At 50.4% G+C, this 18,396-nt stretch overlaps 1 protein-coding gene across 1 annotated transcript in view; it reads right to left on the reverse strand.

Moving 5' to 3' along the window:
* Positions 1 to 3,538: 3,538 nt before the first annotated feature.
* ZNF839 (zinc finger protein 839) overlaps positions 3,539 to 18,396 on the reverse strand; it is a 16,450-nt gene continuing 1,592 nt past the window's right edge. The window contains exons 2-8 of the mRNA XM_007455656.1: positions 13,433 to 14,317; positions 10,696 to 10,929; positions 8,457 to 8,549; positions 7,618 to 7,758; positions 5,512 to 5,652; positions 5,226 to 5,355; positions 3,539 to 4,422 (exon numbers count right to left, since the gene is read on the reverse strand). Of these exons, the coding sequence (XP_007455718.1) occupies positions 3,539 to 4,422; positions 5,226 to 5,355; positions 5,512 to 5,652; positions 7,618 to 7,758; positions 8,457 to 8,549; positions 10,696 to 10,929; positions 13,433 to 14,317 (2,508 nt within the window). The remainder of the gene's footprint in view (positions 4,423 to 5,225; positions 5,356 to 5,511; positions 5,653 to 7,617; positions 7,759 to 8,456; positions 8,550 to 10,695; positions 10,930 to 13,432; positions 14,318 to 18,396) is intronic.

Consider the following 18,396-nt stretch of genomic DNA (forward strand, 5'->3'; position numbering starts at 1 on the left):
GCCTGGTCAGCATTCAGCAAAAGTGGCACCCTGCCCCCTGCTTCCTGCAGCTTAGACAGCAGGCTGCAGTCCTGAGCCAGACAGGCGGGACGGGGCCCTCCGAGGCACGAGGTCAGTTTTATGTTTGGGGTGGGGTGTGGTTACTTAAAGAACAAATGCTCTTCAGAGGGGACGCTGAAGAATTTCTAGCCCTTTCTAGGACATTTCCCGTGTTCGTGATGCCTCGTCCTCGGACACCCAGGTTGCCCAGAAGAACTAATGGAAACGATCAGTGCTGCTGATGCCAAAACCCCACCTCTGTGCACTAGCACTGAATTGAATCTCGGAGACAGAGTTTGGGGTGAAGAAGAAAAGAAGAGCTTTGTTGCTTTGCCAGGCAAAGGGGGCCACAGCGGGCTCCTGCCCTCAAAACTGTGTCCCAGCCTGGGGTGGGTTTGCTGAGAAGGATGAGTGTGTGTGCAGGGCCCTCGTTCCTTCAGTCCAAATATCTGGCATCATCGAACTGTGGCCTCTCTGGAATAAAGAGTGCTTCATCAGGTAGTTAACGTCTTCTATTTGTTGGGGGTTTTAGTTCTGCAGAAGAGCTCAAAGGTATTGTTCTGTGTATCCCTTGAGGAGGAACCAGGACCCTGCCCTAAGGCTGCACTATTGTTTCTTGACTACTCCTCTTGTCTCTGCATCCCCTCCACTCCCTGATTAGCGGCTGTTTGAACCTGCCCTTTGGAACTCAGGGAAGGCCATGGAAGCTGAATGAAACCAATTTCCTACAAACAAGAAATGGGTGACATGGAAGGACTTGTGCCCAGGAGTCCCAAAGGGTCCTGCTCCGTTTCACTGCAAAGGACAAACAAGTGAATGAGCCAGGTGTCCAGTGGCATTAGGCCAGGGGTCCCTCACACAGCGGAAGAGGCATCAGATTGATGGAAGAGCTCTCGGCTGTTGAGTTTGCTGAGTTCCAAAGTCATTACACAACTATAGGACAATTTCTATCTGAAAGGAACAATGAAGCCATTGGAGAACCCATATTGGACTTCTAAGCATAGTGATTGATCACCAGGTATCTCCTCTGCCTCTGGAAATCTTGCGAAATAGACAGTAAAGAAATATTAACAGGTAGAATCCACAAAAACAGAACTGGGTTGGGGAAGCAGTTCACGATGACTTCACGATAAGTACATTTAATGAAAACTAAAAAAAAAATTCCCTCTCTCTCTCTTTCCAGGAAACACGAAAGCTTAGACAAACCATGAAAGTAATCACCAGGTACCGAACACAGCACAGCTGTGAACAACAGTGCATGTCATCAGTGATAATGTGACCTCTGTTGATCAACCACTCATGCTATTCACCAAATATTCCCAGACTCCTGCCTTCCCGGCCCATGGAAAGCCTGCGCTTCAGTGCCCTTGGGGTTGGGTGGGACCATGTGGCCACTGAAGTGCCTCTCGTGGTGGGTCTAACCGCTCCCGAGGCTCTCTCCCTCTGGTGGCGCCACCAGCAGTGCTTGAGATGTGGCTGCCCCTGCTGGGTCCCCCACCGACCTCTGCGTGACATGACTTGTGAGCAGGAGACACACACCCCTTTGTTGTTTCGAGCTGCTGAGGTTTATCAGAGCTGCTACTACCACCTCTCCAGACTGACCCGAAGCAATTTTAACGACTCTAGGGGGAGGCGTTTGGCTGGTCCTCCTTTGGTGTTGATTCTCTGCTTCATTTAAGTGTTAGCTGGCTATGGCTACCAGTTTAGGAGGAGGTTTCAGAGCCTTTTTTGCAGCAAGGTGTGGCCAAGGACCAATGAGATGTGAGCAGAGGCTTTGTGTGCGTCTCCCAGATCCCGACCCTCACAGGCTCCTCCGGGGGATGGAGCAGACACACGGGGCAGCGAGCCTTCTGAGACCTCTGGGAAGAGGGCCACCCTAGGTGCGGAAGCGACCTGGGTCTGGACCACCTCTGGAGCAGAGCCACTCAACTCCCTGAATGCCCACCGGCTCACATTTTTACTTGAGAGTAAAATGCTCTCATGCTCTGGATATGTCCCCCCAGGTTCGTGTGTTGAAGTCCTAACCCCCACACTCCAGGCCCCCAGGACTGGACCCCCAGTGGTTTCGCGCAGCTCTGGGTTCCCGAGAAGTGCCCGAGTCCACAGGATGTGCTGAAACTGAGCAGGGCCCTGTGGGGCTCCCAGGCATGGAGGCCTTCTTGTCCCCCGTTTCTTGTAGGCAAGACTCCAGCCTCCATGACCTCCCCTGAGTGCAAAGGGCAGGTTCGAACAGCTGCTAATCAAGGGAGGAGCGGCCAAGGCTAGGAGGCGAGATCACAGGGACCCGAGCAGCTCAGCAAGGCCTCGAGAAGCTCATCAAGGCTAGGAGGCCTGCGCCTGAGACCCCGCGGCCCCTCATCTTGTCAGCAACCCGGCCCTTGGGAGGTATTGTTATAAAACCCCTCATCAGATCCCCCCGGGCTGGGACACATAGTTTTCAGGGCAGGAGCCCGCTGTGCCCCCTTTGTCTGGCAGAGCAATAAAGCTATTCCTTTCTACTTCACCCAGAACCCTGTCTCTGAGGTTCGATTGGGCACCAGTGTACAGAGAAGCTGAGCTCTCGGCATCAGTGCCACGGCCTGACCCTCGAGCCCAACTCTCCTGAGCAGCTGTGGTTTACTCATTCCATCCTGCAGGGACGCCCGCCCTTCTGTTCCTGTTGGACCCGCTTTGATATCAAGTTAGAGGACAGGAAGACGCCCCCAGTCACTTGAGAGGGCTGTAGGCAATGTGGCCCCCCAAGAATAAAGCCCGCCCCTCCACAGCGGGCCTGACGGGAGCACAGCACCAGGGGGTGCAGCCCACAACCCGCAGCTCCGCCTGCCCGGGGCCTCTGCTGACCGTCTCTGCCAGCGGGGGCAGAGGACAGCTGTGCTCTCTTGATGCTGTCATCTGCGTGTGGGCAAATGGCCCTCCCTTTCTCTCCCTGTAATACAGCCAAGGAAAACATTCCAAAAAAAGGGAGATCTTGATAAGTGACTTTACATGTGGGACATCAAAGGACTGGGGGTCCCATCCCTATGCCTCACTTCCCTCATCCATAAAGTGTCAGTAGACACAACTTTCTTTCCTACTTCCCAATAAAATGCTGCCCAGATGGCAAGCTCACATATTTATTTTTTTATTGAGCCCAAAAGAAGCTTCTAGTATGGACCAAGTCTGGTGAAAGAGCAGCATATCACGGAAGAGAAAGGGGGCGTAGTTTTTTGGAACTGGGGAGCAGGGGAGATTCAAGAAATAGTGTAGTGGTATTAACTGCAACAGTGGTCAAAAGCTCCTAGGAGTTAGATGTATCGGGGATTTGTTATCAGGTAATGTATCTGCCATTATTACAATGAGAAAGATGTAGAAAAAGGTAGACAGTGGGGTAGAAAGACATTATTCTTTATAAATAAAATGTTCACTTGTGTCAGTATTCACATTAGAAAAATAAACATTCCTTGAAGTAGACCTCCAGGTAAAATACATACAAATCTAGGACTGCGGTTCTGGCTCCATTTCACTGAGAGGGCTCCGTTTCCATGGTTTCCAGAGGAACCCCTTCCGGGGGGCCCGGCTGCAGGGCAGGCCCCTCTGTGTCAGTCACTATGACAATGTCCCCCTCCCCAGACACTATGGAGCCTGGATGGGACAAGATATGCCCATCAGAAGTCTGGATAAATATCTGCTCCTGTCGCTGGGATGGCAACGTGGGGCCCCCACTGGCATTTTCGAAAGCCATGGCTTCCCTGACGGCAGTGATGCCCTCCAGCTCCCTCCGGTCAGCGTGTGTCTCGGTCCCGCAGGGCGACTGGTCCAAGTCCCCCGCGTGGCCTGTGAGGCCCCCTTCAGGACCCAGCAGTCCACCCCGGCTGGGTTGAGGCCCCGGCTCGGACGTGGTGCCGTAGGCATAGCCGGCTGGCACGACGTCCACAGACCATGCTTTCTCCTGCGGCGGGGCCACGGCCTCCAGAAGCAGGACCTTGCCGGGGCCGGACAGCGGGCTGCTCAGGTGGGAGCCGCGCACCTTGTGGAGGCTTCCCGCCTCTGCATTTCCAGGCCGGCCAGGCGGCAGGGCCATCGAGGTGCTGCAGAGAGCCCAGCTTCCCTGGCCGTCCCCAGCATCCTGTTCTGATGAGTGTTCCTGGGCCTTCTCCCCAGAGGACGCTGCCACCTGGTCCTGGGCCAGAGACCCTGGTTCTCCTAACTGAGTATAAACCCCCAGCCCACGGGCTTCTCGAAACAAGAGAGCAGGGTCTGCAGACCCACTCCCAGCGGCTGAGTCAGCAAATGCTTTCAGCTGCTGGCCCGCCTGTGCTGTGCTGCTGTCGAGCTCAGAAACTGGCATCGTGGGACTTTCTTCAGGTAAGTGAGACGCGCCCCCATTTATTCCAGGGGCAAAACCTAAACAGTTGGGAAAAACAGACAATCATTTGTGTACTGGCCGGTCACTGTACTCACTATCCAAAACAAGCTAGTCCAAAGTAATTTTCTTGCCCAAAAAATGAAAACATAAACCCTCCTTGTTACTTGGTAGCTTCCAAGAATGGATGAAATTAAAAGAGGAAACTCAGACTAGTTATGGGAGAGGAGCTGTGTTCCAAGCGGGTGCCAGAGGGTTTTCATTGTTCTTAATGAATAAATCTGCCCTCCCCTCCGGAAGAATTAAGTAATAAGTTCTAGAATGGAGAATGCCTCTTTAAATTAGAGACTTTAGGATCAGGCAAGGTATCAGGCAGCCCTGATAAGATTTTAGAAAGTTATATAATCATTCTCAGTGTGCCTGCCATACGTTTGAACTGTCTCATTGATCAGTTCTGGCTAGGCGAAATAAAAGCTGGAACATGTCCCATTTTCGAATGTTAACTCTCAGCTGGCACTTAGAGCCAAGTCTCACGAAAGCCAAGCCGTGGACTTGGTGTGTCCTTGGGACCTGTCCCTGGTCTCAGTTCTGCCTAACTTCTTGGGACCCCCACCAGGTACAACCGACTCAGTACCACGAGGCAGGTCTTCGTTTCAAGAAAGGACCCAAGAAAACCCCAAAGACACCAAGACTCATGGGGAATAAACATGGAACCACAAAACACTGGGAGGTTGGGGTAAAACTCTTGAGAAACCAGAGGGTTCTCTGAGATGTGGCCATAGGGGCACCCACCCGAGCAGCAGGCCTCTGAGCCCCAGGGTGCACCCCGCAAAGAGTGTTTTACCCGCACTGGCAGCTGGGGCACACGAGGCCAGCCTCTGCAGGCCTCCACCATCGGCAGAATACTCTGTGGTGTCCTGGGGCACAGTTTCTCTTCTGGTCCTTTTCACCGAAGCCAGCCTGTCCTCTGCGGTCTAGGAAGAGAAGATGCAACCAGCTAAGGCTAGGGAGAAACAGGCCACCTTGCACCTTTTCTTCCTGGAAAACAGAGTTATGAGTTGAAGAGATCCAACCCCAATAGTGCAATGTGGAGCAGACAGTAGCCGTGTGCCCCTCACGGCCACGCCCACCTCATTCTCCCTCTTCTGCGGGCCAGCACCCTCCAGGTCCTCCGGGTCGTCCTCTCGGCTGCTGCGCTTGGGAGGAGTGCAGTCCGTGTGTATTTCTTTTTTCCTCAGGAATTCTTCTGTGATTCCTAAGGACTCAGCAACCTGAGCAGAAAGGGGCCCATAGAGACACTCCACTCAAAACACAAGATTCGGAATCATGTCAACACTTAAGAACAAAGGGCTGAGTTTAAATCTATGAAGTCCCTTTGTACAGCAAGATGCCACCTAAACAGTGGGAAAAATGAAGATAAATTGTCGTCACAAGCTTCATAATGTTAGTCTGACACCATGGTAACTTTCTTGCCCATTATTCCTCCTTTTCTGAATTCTCACTGGTATCTTCAGAAAGATAATCCTGCCTATTCTGGGACCAGATCTCCTCTCCCAGTTGGTGGAAAGGATGTGGGTTTGAGAGCCAGAGCTGGACCCCTGCTCAGAACCTGGGTGACCTTGGCAGCCACCTACCTGCTAACTCTCCTTATCTTATGAGGGAGACCACAGTTGCCCTGAAGGGACTTTGTAAAGATTAGATTAGACTCCCTATGCAAAACCTATGTAAAGCACTGGATGTTAAGGTAATAACCAACAGCCATCATCACTGATGCCTGGACAGCATAAAGAGAACACCACAGAGCAGGCAAGGGGTGGGGAAGGAAGGAAGGGCAGCAGGTCAAGGTTAAGCTAGAGAACAGGGGTCGGCAAGCTTAGTGCCCAACAACCTGACAGTGTCCCCTGCCAACAGAGCTACTGTGTTCGCTCCAGAGAGGCTGCGTCACATCCCGAACTGCCCACAAAGGGTCCCAGTGAGCATGCACAGCGTTCGTGCATGTCCTGTCTGCTCCGTAACAGGATGGTACCCACACCAGCTTAACCAACAGTTTATAAACAGGTAGGTGACCACTGCCAACTGGGGCATCTATGGGAGGCCTAGCAAAGAATCCATTGCATTTTAAAAATATATGATTTAAGAAAATAAAACACAAGAGTTTATTAGGTTATACTAAATATTGAATTTGTATAAAACGAATGATCATGGCCCAAAAAAAACCCCAAAACAAAACCCCAAAAACTCATGTATTATATTACAGTGTAGATTAAGACTTCTTGCTACAGAAGCAACTAACTGCTCTGTACTGAGAAAACACTCACCTTTCCAATCACAGATAGGCAGCTCCATCGTCAGTGTAATCACATGTTAGGAGCAGTCAAAGTCAACATGGCCTAAGCAGTCTTCATTGTTGTGTGAGTGATTTTTTAGTAAACCCGACACCACTTATTTACCTTCTGACCTACTTACTTACGTACCTGTATTCACTAGCTGGTTGTATTTCTTAGATCCCGCATATAATTGATGCTATAACGCATTTGTCTTCCTCTGACTTACCTCCCTCAGCATAATGCCCTCCAAGCCCATCCGTGTTGTTCAACAGTCTGGCGAAACCAGACTATTACAGCCCCGGCACGTGAGAGCCGGAAAAGCCTGTGAACTCAGTGCTGCCCTTTGGCAGAGGGGTGGAGGGTGCAGGGACTTGCCGGGAGTCAGTGAGCTGCTTGGTGGAGGCGTAGACCTGAGTCTCTGTGCTGGACACAGTGAGAGGCCCCTGGGTGACCTGACCACGGGCCACACTCTGCCCAGCAAAGGGTTTGATCCGAGACAAGTAAATCCTCATCAGTTCATGACATATTTTTGTCAAGGACCCAATATAGCTAAAGGCAATGACACTGAAATGAGAATTCTATCGACACAACCGCAAAAAATAACTACTGGTCCCTGTGTAACTCAGCCCTTTGCAAACACCTACACACTGAAGAAAGACACAGTCTATTCACTGTGATCACTGGTGAGTGGGAGAATTATGGGTGTTTGCAATTTTCTTTTAGCTTATCTGCATTTCCGAGTTTTCTGAAAAAAGCATGTATCACTTTTATATTAAGAAAAAAAACCTGCACTTGACAGTAGAAAAAGCTAGAAGAAGCTGACTGGGAAGATGTCACTACTAAAATAAACATCCTCCTTTTTAATGGACAGCCTTCTTTTTGAGCGAGTCTCTCTTGTGAGCTTGTTACCTTACTGTTGTTTATTTCCAGAGAACAGGGACCAGAGCTATGGAGGTAATCTTGACACATTTTCTTAACCATTTTATGCAACTCTTCAAATTCCTTGTACACAGCTGGGAAGAAAGGTTTTGCTAGATGACCTTTTTCAACCTTAGTGAAGATAAAGATGACAAAAAAAATGTTTAAACCCAAGGCAATGAAATGGAAAATACAGAGAGAAATCTGAAAGAGGGAAGGACTCAAGTTCCTCAGCCCTCAGCAGCCATGAACACAGGCACTGCCTTCGCTCCCCAGCGAGAGCCTACGTGTGCCCAGCATTGTGCTCGGCGGGGCACCAGAATGGGCCTGGGAGAAGCGTCCCAGGAAACAAACCAGTCCAGATGAGGGCCACAAGAGGATGGTGGCCAGGGGAGCGGTATGGGAAGGCAGAAAGGCCCTGAGGACGAAAACGGGCACATTCCGGGGCCTGCAGGCCAGGGAGGGCCAGGCCTCTGCTCCTCCGGGCGCCTCCAGGGAGCGTGGGTGCTGGCGGTGAGGCCGCATCTCAGAGCGGGCTCATCGGGGGCAGAGCTGCAATGGAGGAGGCTGGCAGGGTGGGTGGGAGCCAGGAGAAAGGTGACTGTCGCTCCTCCCACACAAAGTGAAAACAGTCACGGAGTCCACGAGCGGCCTGCCTGAGAGCCGTGTGCTGGGCATCCGGGCAGGACCGGCAGGCTCACTTTAGCTCTGTCCTGGGGGAGGGAGAGGATTTCCAAGGGCCTGGCTCCTTCTGAGTAAATATGAAGGACGCCTTTCTAAATAACTTCAAATCATCCCCTCAATCACTTAGAAACACCAAGGAGACTCACCTTCATCAGAAGAAATTCAGACACGGTCACGACCTGAGCCAGCAGAGGCAGAGCCAACTCCACTAGATCCTCCCGGTCACACTGGTGGAGAAACTACCAGAAGAAAGCGTTTGACATCTTTGACAGCATGGAAAGAATTTCCCAGCAGCCAACGAGTTGTTGTAGCAAAGAACACAGAAGGCAGAAAGTTCCCTAAATTCTCAGTGATTACATGCCTCTCAACTGTAAACGTTCTGCCTTGTTACGTATCGCACTTGCTCACCCACTGACAAAGCCCCGTGGTCAACGCTGGGCTCAGAGTCTGGCTCCCACGCGACAGCACTGAGCGAGCGGTGGGCGCCAGGCCCTGGAGAAGGGCACAGCGGTGGGGAAATGTACTTCCTGCTCTCCAGGGCTCACCAACTAGTGCCCGAGACGAAAATGCAAGCAAATCCCGGGGCAGCCCGCTGCCAGGAGACCACCACCAAAGCACACGTACAGGCAGGACAGACGAGGAGACTAGGACCCAAGGTGCGGGGGAGGGGGGGAGAGGATGCAGGGAGGGCACCATCCTCAGTCCTCAGGATGGGGGAGGGGTGAGTGAAGGGGGAAAAGAGGAGTCATGGGTGCCTCTGGGCACCCAGCTGAGCACCCAGGCAGCTCCCTGATAATAGGGGGTGGGGCAGGAAGCCAGCCTGTGGGCTCTGGCAGGATGTGGAGGGCTCTACAGGACAGCAGGTGGGGATGCCTGAAATCAGTTCTGAAGCTCGGGAGCGGTCTGGACAGAAGTACAGGCGTGAGAGTCAGCAGACGGAAGGTGGTTTGAGAAACCAGGAGGATGAGTGAGATCACCCAGGGAAGCAAGAATGTCACGGCGAAACCGACAAGTCCTAGAAACAGTCATACAAGGCTCAGGGAGGTCACCGGCTCAGGGCTTAGGAAGGGCCATCAACTGGGAGCTGCAAACTGGCAGGGATTCCGAGGAAGCCACAGATGGTCATAAAACAGTCAAAAAGCAAATGGAAAACCTTTTCATTTGCAAGATAAAAATGTCTAATCGTGACTTTCAAGAGCCCTTAGAGCAAAACGACCAGCTGGTTTCCAGCACTCAGGAGGCGTGAGAAGGTGGGTGTGTGGGGCATGGCCCCTCTGCGGCCTGGCCCACGTCAGGACGTTCAGGACACGCATCACAGCAGCAGAGAGGGCACCTCCTCAGTTCCCCGCTTCCCAGCCACGCGCACCTGGCCGTGCTGCCGCTGACTGCTCTGGCCGCCACCTCTCCCCTTGCACAGTGTCCCCGCCCAGCCAGGACAGGGCCCGTTACTGGACGGACACCCAGTTCCTGTATAAATGAATGCCCGTTTCTGGGGATACTCCCATCTGTAAGATCAAGAGCGGTGCTGTTCGGAGCAGTCCTCGACTCTCAGTATGACAGGTGTGGCACTGTGAGTCAAGGTGACGTCTCAGGGTCACCTCACTGGTCTCAGATCCAAATTCTGGATCCGCCACCGACCTGCGGGGTGACCTGGTACAAGTTAACAGCCCCTGTGAGGTTCAGGTTTCTCACCTAAGTGGAGCTACTATGGTCAGGGACTCAGTGAAACGAGGCACAGCAGCTGCACCGCTGCGGTGCCAGCGGGAAGCCCGTGTGTCGGAGCTGGGAGGAGGGGCTGCTGACAGCAAGCCACTCTTTCTGGGGCCAGTTGTCTCACTAACTTAGCTCGTGCTCTCTTGCTGTTTTTCACTTCTTTTCTTTAAGATACTCATCCAGCCATTAGCAGGCAAATAAATACATCCTAGTCAAAGACAATTTGGGTAAGTTTGGGTTTCTGCTTTTCTAAGCCAATCCAACTAAATTCGATAAACTTACTTTCAAGGGGGTGGAACGGAGATTCTAGAGTTCAAAACCTGAAACATGCTTTTATACCTTGAAACTTTTTACAAAAAAATAGAAAACCATTTCTGTTGTTTTCTAAACTGCTTCCATGAAAACACAGCTTATAATTATTCTAAAACTGAAAAAGGCAAGCAGCTCTATATTTAAGGCCCTCTGGTCGTTTCAAACAGGTACACCTAGGAGTTATTTCAGATAACGCTGTCTTTGAATTTATTACACACTTCATGTAATTACACATCAGGTGAACTGCTTAGTTGACCTAAACTGGGTATTTTACTTCTAAATTCAGAAACCTAATAGTGAACTGCCACGTACCACGCCAGAGACACAGGTTTCAAGAACAGGGTTCTAAGAGCGACGCACCTCCAGGAGCCTGGCTCTGCTCCTTGCCGGGCCCTGTGCACACGCTGCCCCAACGCCCACCTGCGGGCCAACCGCTCCACTCTGCTCCAGGACAGCTGCGCTGGGCTCTGGGAGGGCTACGGAGCAGCCGCTTCTTCTAGGTCCGGGGTGTCTCTCTGATCCCAAAAGGGCTGAAAAACTTCCATTTTTTGGTTCAGACACCAGCGCCTCTTCAACGTCTACAGACTGACCATTCTAGATAGGGTTGCACCCAGACAAAAATAAAATAATCATGCTTTATACACCATGATGAAAACCTTAAGGCAGAAAAATGTCAAGTCAAAAGCAAGGAACTTGCTAAATTCTTCTTCTTTGCATAATTAAGACACATTAACTATAATCAATGCATCTTACAGGTAAACCAAGTATCCCCTTAAGACACCAGACGAATACCACCCTGCAGGTCAGGGCTGACAAACCCTAACCCTGGGGTGTTGCCCAAAATGAAACAAAAGACTTTTCTGATGTCACTACCATCTTAAAAATTGACCTGAATTTTGTTAATTCATAATTTACCCATGACTTTTAGATTTTTTAAATTATTTTTTATTGGATCTATTTCAAATACCATAAAGTTCATCCTTTGGAAACATACAATTAGGTGGATTTTAGGATACTTACAAGGCTGTGTAACCATCACCACTATCTAATCCCAGAAGAGTTTCATCATCCCCCAAAGAAACCCTACACATTATCACACATTCCTCCCTCCCCCCAGACCCAGCAGCCACTAATCTACTTTCTGTCTGCATGGATTTGCACAGCTTTGTGAAAAGAATCGGGATCTAACACTATCTAGCTATTTCCTCATTCTGTGCCAATTCCCTCCTCCTCTGAAAATAGGAATAATACACCTACATCTCCCAGGACTGGTGGAAGGTTAAATACAAGGAAAGGTAGCACAAAGTGTGTCCTCTTAAAGAATTTTCCCTCCAAATCTTCATTAAAATGGAGCCTCAGGAGGAACGCCAGGTCTGCCTGTGGCTTTAAGCACCACATGGCCATCCACAGCCGACTCAGGAGAGGAGACGAGACATAGTTCTGGTTGGAGGGAGCCGCTCTGGGACCCCACGGCCTCAAAGCCGTCTGGAGCAAGGCTAGGTGCCTCAATTCCAGAAGTCAGATATCCAGAAGCTGCTTCTGCTGTGGTGTAAGATTTCATTATTGAAGGAGATGGAAGGTGCCAGCCGGCCTGGTCATCCAGTTTGTCTGAGGCAGTCCTGGCTGTGCCTGCTGTCCCTTGGAATGATTAATAGTGCCCCTTTCATTCTCAGAATGTCCAGGTTTGGGTGACAAACTACATGGTCATGCTGGTCCTACTGCAACTTAAGAAAAGTTAGAGGTCTCTCGAAAGTCGGGCTCTTGCCAGCTGTGAGAGGCATAGAACCTCCTAGCAGAGGCAGCCGGGCCTAGAGTGCAGGCTTTGAGGTCAAAAGACCTGGGTCTAACCCCAGCCTGGACAGAGCCCTAGGCGTGCCTCGACGGGGAGCCCGTCATCCCCTCTGAGCCCCATGCGCCTTGTCTCCAGCAGGGACTCCTGCACCTGCCTTTAGGGCTCTCACAGGATGAGAAAAAGTATGTGATGCTCCTGCCCAAAGCAGGCATGCAATAAACGGTATTACTGTTATTACTATTATTACTGAGGCTGCAAAGTGAGACAATATTTTTGAATCCTAACACAGGGCTGTCCCATGGTTCTACCACTAGGCCTCACTCAGTACAGATCTCCTGGGCCCAGGAGGTGTCTGTTCAGGCCCCAAGGAGCGGATGTGAAAGCGAAAGCAGCCGCCGGCCTCAGCCCTCCCGCAGGAAGCCCGTCCGCTGTTGGGAATGAGGTCGCTACAAGCAGGCAAACATGCATTTTCAACAGCTTCCAGGTCCCTAAAGTCACAAACTCCCATCAAGTAGTCACATCAATTCCAACGCCAGTTTCTCTATTTAACGTCTGAAAACTACAAATAACGAACAACAGCTAACACAAGTCAAAGGAAAAGGAAGGAAGCTTAAGACAAAGTGGGATGAGGGCAACCACAGAGGCCTGCCATTTGTTAAAAGTGATCCACCTGCTGTTTTTTAAATAACTGACCTACTGTACATGGCATACAAATGCTCACCACACATGTTGGGTAAGTAAAAATTTCAGTAAATAAACGTTGACGTGGTGATGTAAACTCATGGTGACTCGTATCGGCTTTGTCTGATTGAGTTTCGGAAGGGGCAAAGCAAGGAGAGAACACGGCAAGCAGACGTCTTACTGCGGACGCCCCAGGCAGCAGCCCTGTGGACTGGCGCCCCCCACTTGGACCTTTCCCAGGACCACAGTCATGTCAGCATTAGCCGAGAGTGCTTGCGATTAGTTTTACTGACCGGATCTACAGGACTGGTGCCTGCATTCCCATCAGTAAACCGTCTGCACTGGACGGAAGACACACTTCTCCTCGATTATCTGGCAGCAGTGCAGACAACATAAAGTTAATTTAAGGATGATGGGCAGGGGACTTCCCTGGTGGGGCAGGGGACTTCCCTGGCGGTCCAGTGGTTAAGGCTCCATGCTGCCAATACAGGGGGCGTGGGTTCGATCCCTGGTCGGGGAACTAAGATCCCACATGCTGTGCGGCGTGGCCAAAAAAAGATTAAAAAAAAAAAAAAAAAAAGGATGGGCAGGAATCAGGACGCTATCACCAGACAGAAACGTTACCTGCAGGCCACCCCGTGCTGAGCAGGCCCCTTCCTCACTTAGAAGAGCTGGCGTGGACAGCTCCCGGGATGCCAGGCTGGTGGTCCTGCCCTCCGTGGGGCCCAGGATCATGCTCCCATTGGCTTTCTTAGACAGCAACGTCTCAGGCTCCAGGTGGCCATGGCCTGGATTCAGTTTAAAGTGCCGGGCGAGCCCCCCCTTTCCTATGTATGACTTTTCACAGGTCTGACACTTAAAAGTTTTGGGCCTCAGAGAGCAGCTCGATAAATCAAAGAGCGCCTGCCTTCCGCTGTGGTCTTCATCTTCCTCCAGGCTCAGTTCTGAATAGTCGTCAGAGTCTGAGGGGTGACCACCGGCCAAATCCTCTGTTTTTATGAATTTATAATCTTTAGCTTTATACTTGGGAGGTCGAGATATCCGTCCAGAACGTGTTTTCACTTTTAAAGATTTTTTTAGTTTCTTGGTGCATTTTGTTTGTGAGTTGGAAATAAATAAATTTTCTGGACTGGATGAAACAGATGTTCCCGCTGGTGGGTCAGAGGCTGACAGAGGGGACAACGTGGTGCCTTGTCCACTCAGGGCCTCAGAGGCCAAGACTCTCTTCGCAGGGTCTGGTCGGAGGGCGAACGGTGTCCTCTGGACGAACACCTGAACAGGAGGCTGAGGTGAGTGACTCAGGAAACGCGGCTGTGGCCCGGTGCTCAGGAGGGGCTGCGCCCCGAGCAGCTGGGAGCTGGCGACGCTGAGCCCCAGTGCGCTGCAGTGTCTCCTGAGCGGCTGGCTCAGCCTGGCTGTCTTGGGCTGGATGGTGGCCAGTGCAGGCATCGGCTTTTCCTGACCTTTCGTCTCTCCAGATGTAACCTTGACACAGATGGCTTCCAATTGCTTAAACACAGAAAGAGAAAAGAAGCACTATGCTTATCAACATTTCTACAATTTTACTCTCATCTTAAATCCACTGTTGAGATTTTTTCTAACTTATACATCTTACTAGAAAAAAGTCTATATAATGTATCTGTAGTGTTTACAGTGGTGTTTCTCAACCTTTCTGCCCAGTCCACAGTAATCTATTTTACGTCACACCCCTCGTGCTTACAGAAACATTTGCATATATAAACAAAATAAAAAGTTCATGCACTCACCATTCCTACATAAAGGCCTTCTGATAGTATCTACTCTACATCACTTTAAAAAAAAAAAATACCAGTCAAGATCCACTAATAAGCTCATGAATATCCTTCTTTATAGTTTTACCATATGTGTATTAACTTGGAGTTCTTAGTACTCTAAATTGGACTCAATTCAATATGTGGCCTCTTTTTTAAAAATTTTCAGTGAGATTCTGGAAACCAAAAAAGCCATAAAGAACTATGTAATTCAGGTCGCTACCACCTACCTTACAACGTGCAACATTACTACCCAGGGAAAGCCCTCTGCTATGCCCCCAACCCGTATGCATTTTTCCTCGCCCTATCCTGAATCTGCGCTTTACCACTCTCATGCATTCTTTTTTTTTTTTTTTAATTTATTTATTTATAGCTGTGTTGCATCTTCGTTTCTGTGCAAGGGCTTTCTCTAGTTGTGGCAAGCGGGGGCCACTCTTCATTGCGGTGCGCGGGCCTCTCACTATCGCGGCCTCTCTTGTTGCGGAGCACAGGCTCCAGATGCGCAGGCTCAGTAATTGTGGCTCACGGGCCCAGTGGCTCTGCAGCATGTGGGATCTTCCCAGACCAGGGCTCAAACCCGTGTCCCCTGCATTGGCAGGCAGATTCTCAACCACTGCGCCACCAGGGAAGCCCCTCATGCATTCTTTATACTACACTTGTAGATATCCCTAAAGACATGCAGTTCCGTTTTGATGTGCTTTAGGTAAGTGAATATCATCTCCAGTATCTTGTTGGGGCTTTTTCCTCCCTATCTTGTTTGTGAAATTCATCCATATTGAGGTGTGCAGCTCTCAGGCGTTCATTTGCTCTGCAGCATGAGAACAATGTTCTCCTGTCAGAGGACAGGTGGTCACCAACCCTGCACTCTCTGGTCTGCTCTGCGCTGTGACGTATGTGTGTGTATACACGTGTGAGTTCCTCCAGGGCACACACCTAGGAGTGGGGCTGCATTTCTTCACCAACTTTTTTTTTTGACATCTAATGAAGTTTTAAATGCATGTGCTTTTTTTTTTTTTTTTTGCGATACGCGGGCCTCTCACTGCTGTGGCCTCTCCCGTTGCAGAGCACAGGCTCAGCGGCCACAGCTCACGGGCCCAGCTGCTCCGCGGCATGTGGGATCCTCCAGGACCGGGGCACGAACCCGCGTCCCCTGCATCAGCAAACGGACTCTCAACCCCTGCGCCACCAGGGAAGCCCCGCATGTGCTTTTTGATCCCCAGCAATCCTGCTTCTTGGATCCCAGAAGAAACACTGACACAGGCACAAAGATGTATGTCTGGGAGGTTCAAGGCAGCACTGTCTATAACAGCAAAACACCCACCAAAGGGAAGGGCTGCTGCCAACAAGTTTCCACAAATACTGAGCAGTGACCAGGTGCCCGACACAGAGCTTTACGGAGACTAAATGCTGTCATGGGCTCGGGGGAGGGGCAGCAAAACAAGGCTCCTGCCCTCACCAAGCAGAAACAATGAGCATCTTTCTCCAGGGAGAAAAGACAGACAAACCTCATCACCCAGAGCCGGCTTTCTCAACTGTAGCACAACTGACATTTCGGACCAGTAAGTGTGTCGTGGCAGGTGTGCTGTGCACTGTTGAGCACCATCCCAGCCTCTACCCACCAGATGCCAGTAGCACTCCCCAAGCTGTGACAATCAAAAATGTCTCCAGACAGCGCCAAACGACCCCCGTGGGGCAAAACTGCCCCCAGTTGAGAACCACCAATTTGGGGTCACCAACAGGCCCTCTTTGGACTCAACCCTCTACCAAGTAGAGGGTCAATAAAAATATCACACAGGACAGAATGGAAACCCTCACTGAAATCAAGCTGGAGTGTATCTGTCTGAGTGCATGTTATACACTTACTACAAACAGCAGAGACAAGTCAACATATTGGTTTTTGAGGAAGGGTACAGAGCTGGTCCTGGGCTACTGTGAATCCAATGACAACTAGATTTACTTGCACATCTTTTAAGAATCACATTTGTTTCACTTTACTACCAATCACTTCGAATGTGTCTCTAAGCTCTTGGGGTATTACCAGATGCCATTTAAGATAGATAGAACCCCCCCACCCTCCCAGGCCAAATCCTATTGTTTTAGAATTACCACAAGTGGTCAAGCTGGTCTAATTCTTTCATCTGCTTTCCAGACCAGTTTACCAAGTGGGTACTATACTTGATACTTTGTTATATGTGTATTTCACTCAACAAAGTTTTACTAAGTATCTCTGGGTGCCAATACACAAACAAAAGTTAAGTCCCAGCCTCACCATTGAGGAGGGGGTGTTTCCCCTCCCCCACCTCAGTCACCTACAAACCTGCTGACTCAGGATATCCTGCCTCAAAATCTGTACTTTCAAAGCTCTACTGATGATTCTGAAGGCAGACTAGGTTTCCTAAGGAACACCGATAGGAAAACAACACCATGGTGCAACGGGTGCAGTAAGAGGGGCAGGAACAGTTCAGGCCTGGTAGGCTTCGCAGAAGCGGTGACTTCCGCGGGGGGCCTTGAAAGCTGAGTAGAATTTTTGCCAGATGGAACACATATTCTAGGTGTAAGGAAAAACGTGTGAACGCAGGGATGCATGAAAAAGGGCACGTTGTCTGGTAAGAAACTGGAAATGTTTCTGTGGGGCAGGAACAGGAAGGATGGGAGGGATAGGGGCTGACCTGTGGGAGTGTGTCCATTTGGTCTGTGCCTTCTAATCCACACCCCCCACCCCCACCCCCGCACCGACAGAGAACCACAAGGCCTGGGATCTCCAAAGGCACACCCTGCCCCACCTCCAGCACTGCCTCTCCTCTCCTGTATTTTCAACTTGGACCCACCCTGCAGATCTAATTCAGATGCCACCTCTTCTGATCCCCTCAGCCAGAAATAACCTCTCCCTTTCTCTCAATGCATTTAGTTCTTTAACGTACCTCTAGCTTTCTGGCCTTGATCAGAAGTTATCCTGAGTTATGTTTTACCTGCCCAGTAACGTCATAACCTCCCTAGAGGCAAGGTACACATCTGATTTGTCTTTGTGGCCTCCAAGGCACAGCTTGTGTGTGTGGGAGGGGGCGGGCGGGCAAAGAATATTAGCTGAACAGACTGCAAAATTACATCGTCATGAATGCAAGTAGAATTTATAGCATTCCAACTAGATTAGCTACCGAACATGATCATGCTACCTAAGTTTGCTTTCATGTTCTGGAATAAGTCATTTTTTTGGACTCTTTCCTAAGCTATCAAACCCAAAAAGCTGTAGCCACATTCAACAGGCCCTGGAGAGTAGCCACACCTGGGGGACCCTCTGGGCAAAAATCACTCAACCCCTCTGAGCTAGTTCCTCATCTGTAAAACGCTGAGAAAAGCACTTTTGTGTGGCTGCTGAGAACCAAGCGGCTCAGCACAGTGCCAGGCACGGAGCAGAGGCCAGCAAATGAGCCACTGGCACCCTTCTGACTCCACAGACCTGTTGTACAGGGCTTATGTGAGAGGCATCTGTTTCAACAGCAGAGTACGAGCTGGAAAGCTCACCCAAGAAGCCAAACCTCCTACAAATAAGGAAACTAAAGCCCAAAGAGGTCGAGTTACCCAAGGTCACACCTCTAAGAAGTATGGCATTTGAGCAGAATCATACTTGTCTTCCCAAACTTTAGTGAGACAACCTTTCCAGTCTTGATGACCAACTGGGTATGACCCTAAACTGTCAAAATCACTCAGTCAAAAACAAAACCAGGGCTTCCCTGGTGGCGCAGTGGTTGAGAGTCCGCCTGCCGATGCGGGGGACACAGGTTCGTGCCCCGGGACGGG

Source organism: Lipotes vexillifer, unplaced genomic scaffold, assembly GCF_000442215.2.
Source record: "Lipotes vexillifer unplaced genomic scaffold, Lipotes_vexillifer_v1.1 scaffold584, whole genome shotgun sequence".
Classification (NCBI taxonomy): Eukaryota; Metazoa; Chordata; class Mammalia; order Artiodactyla; family Lipotidae; genus Lipotes; species Lipotes vexillifer.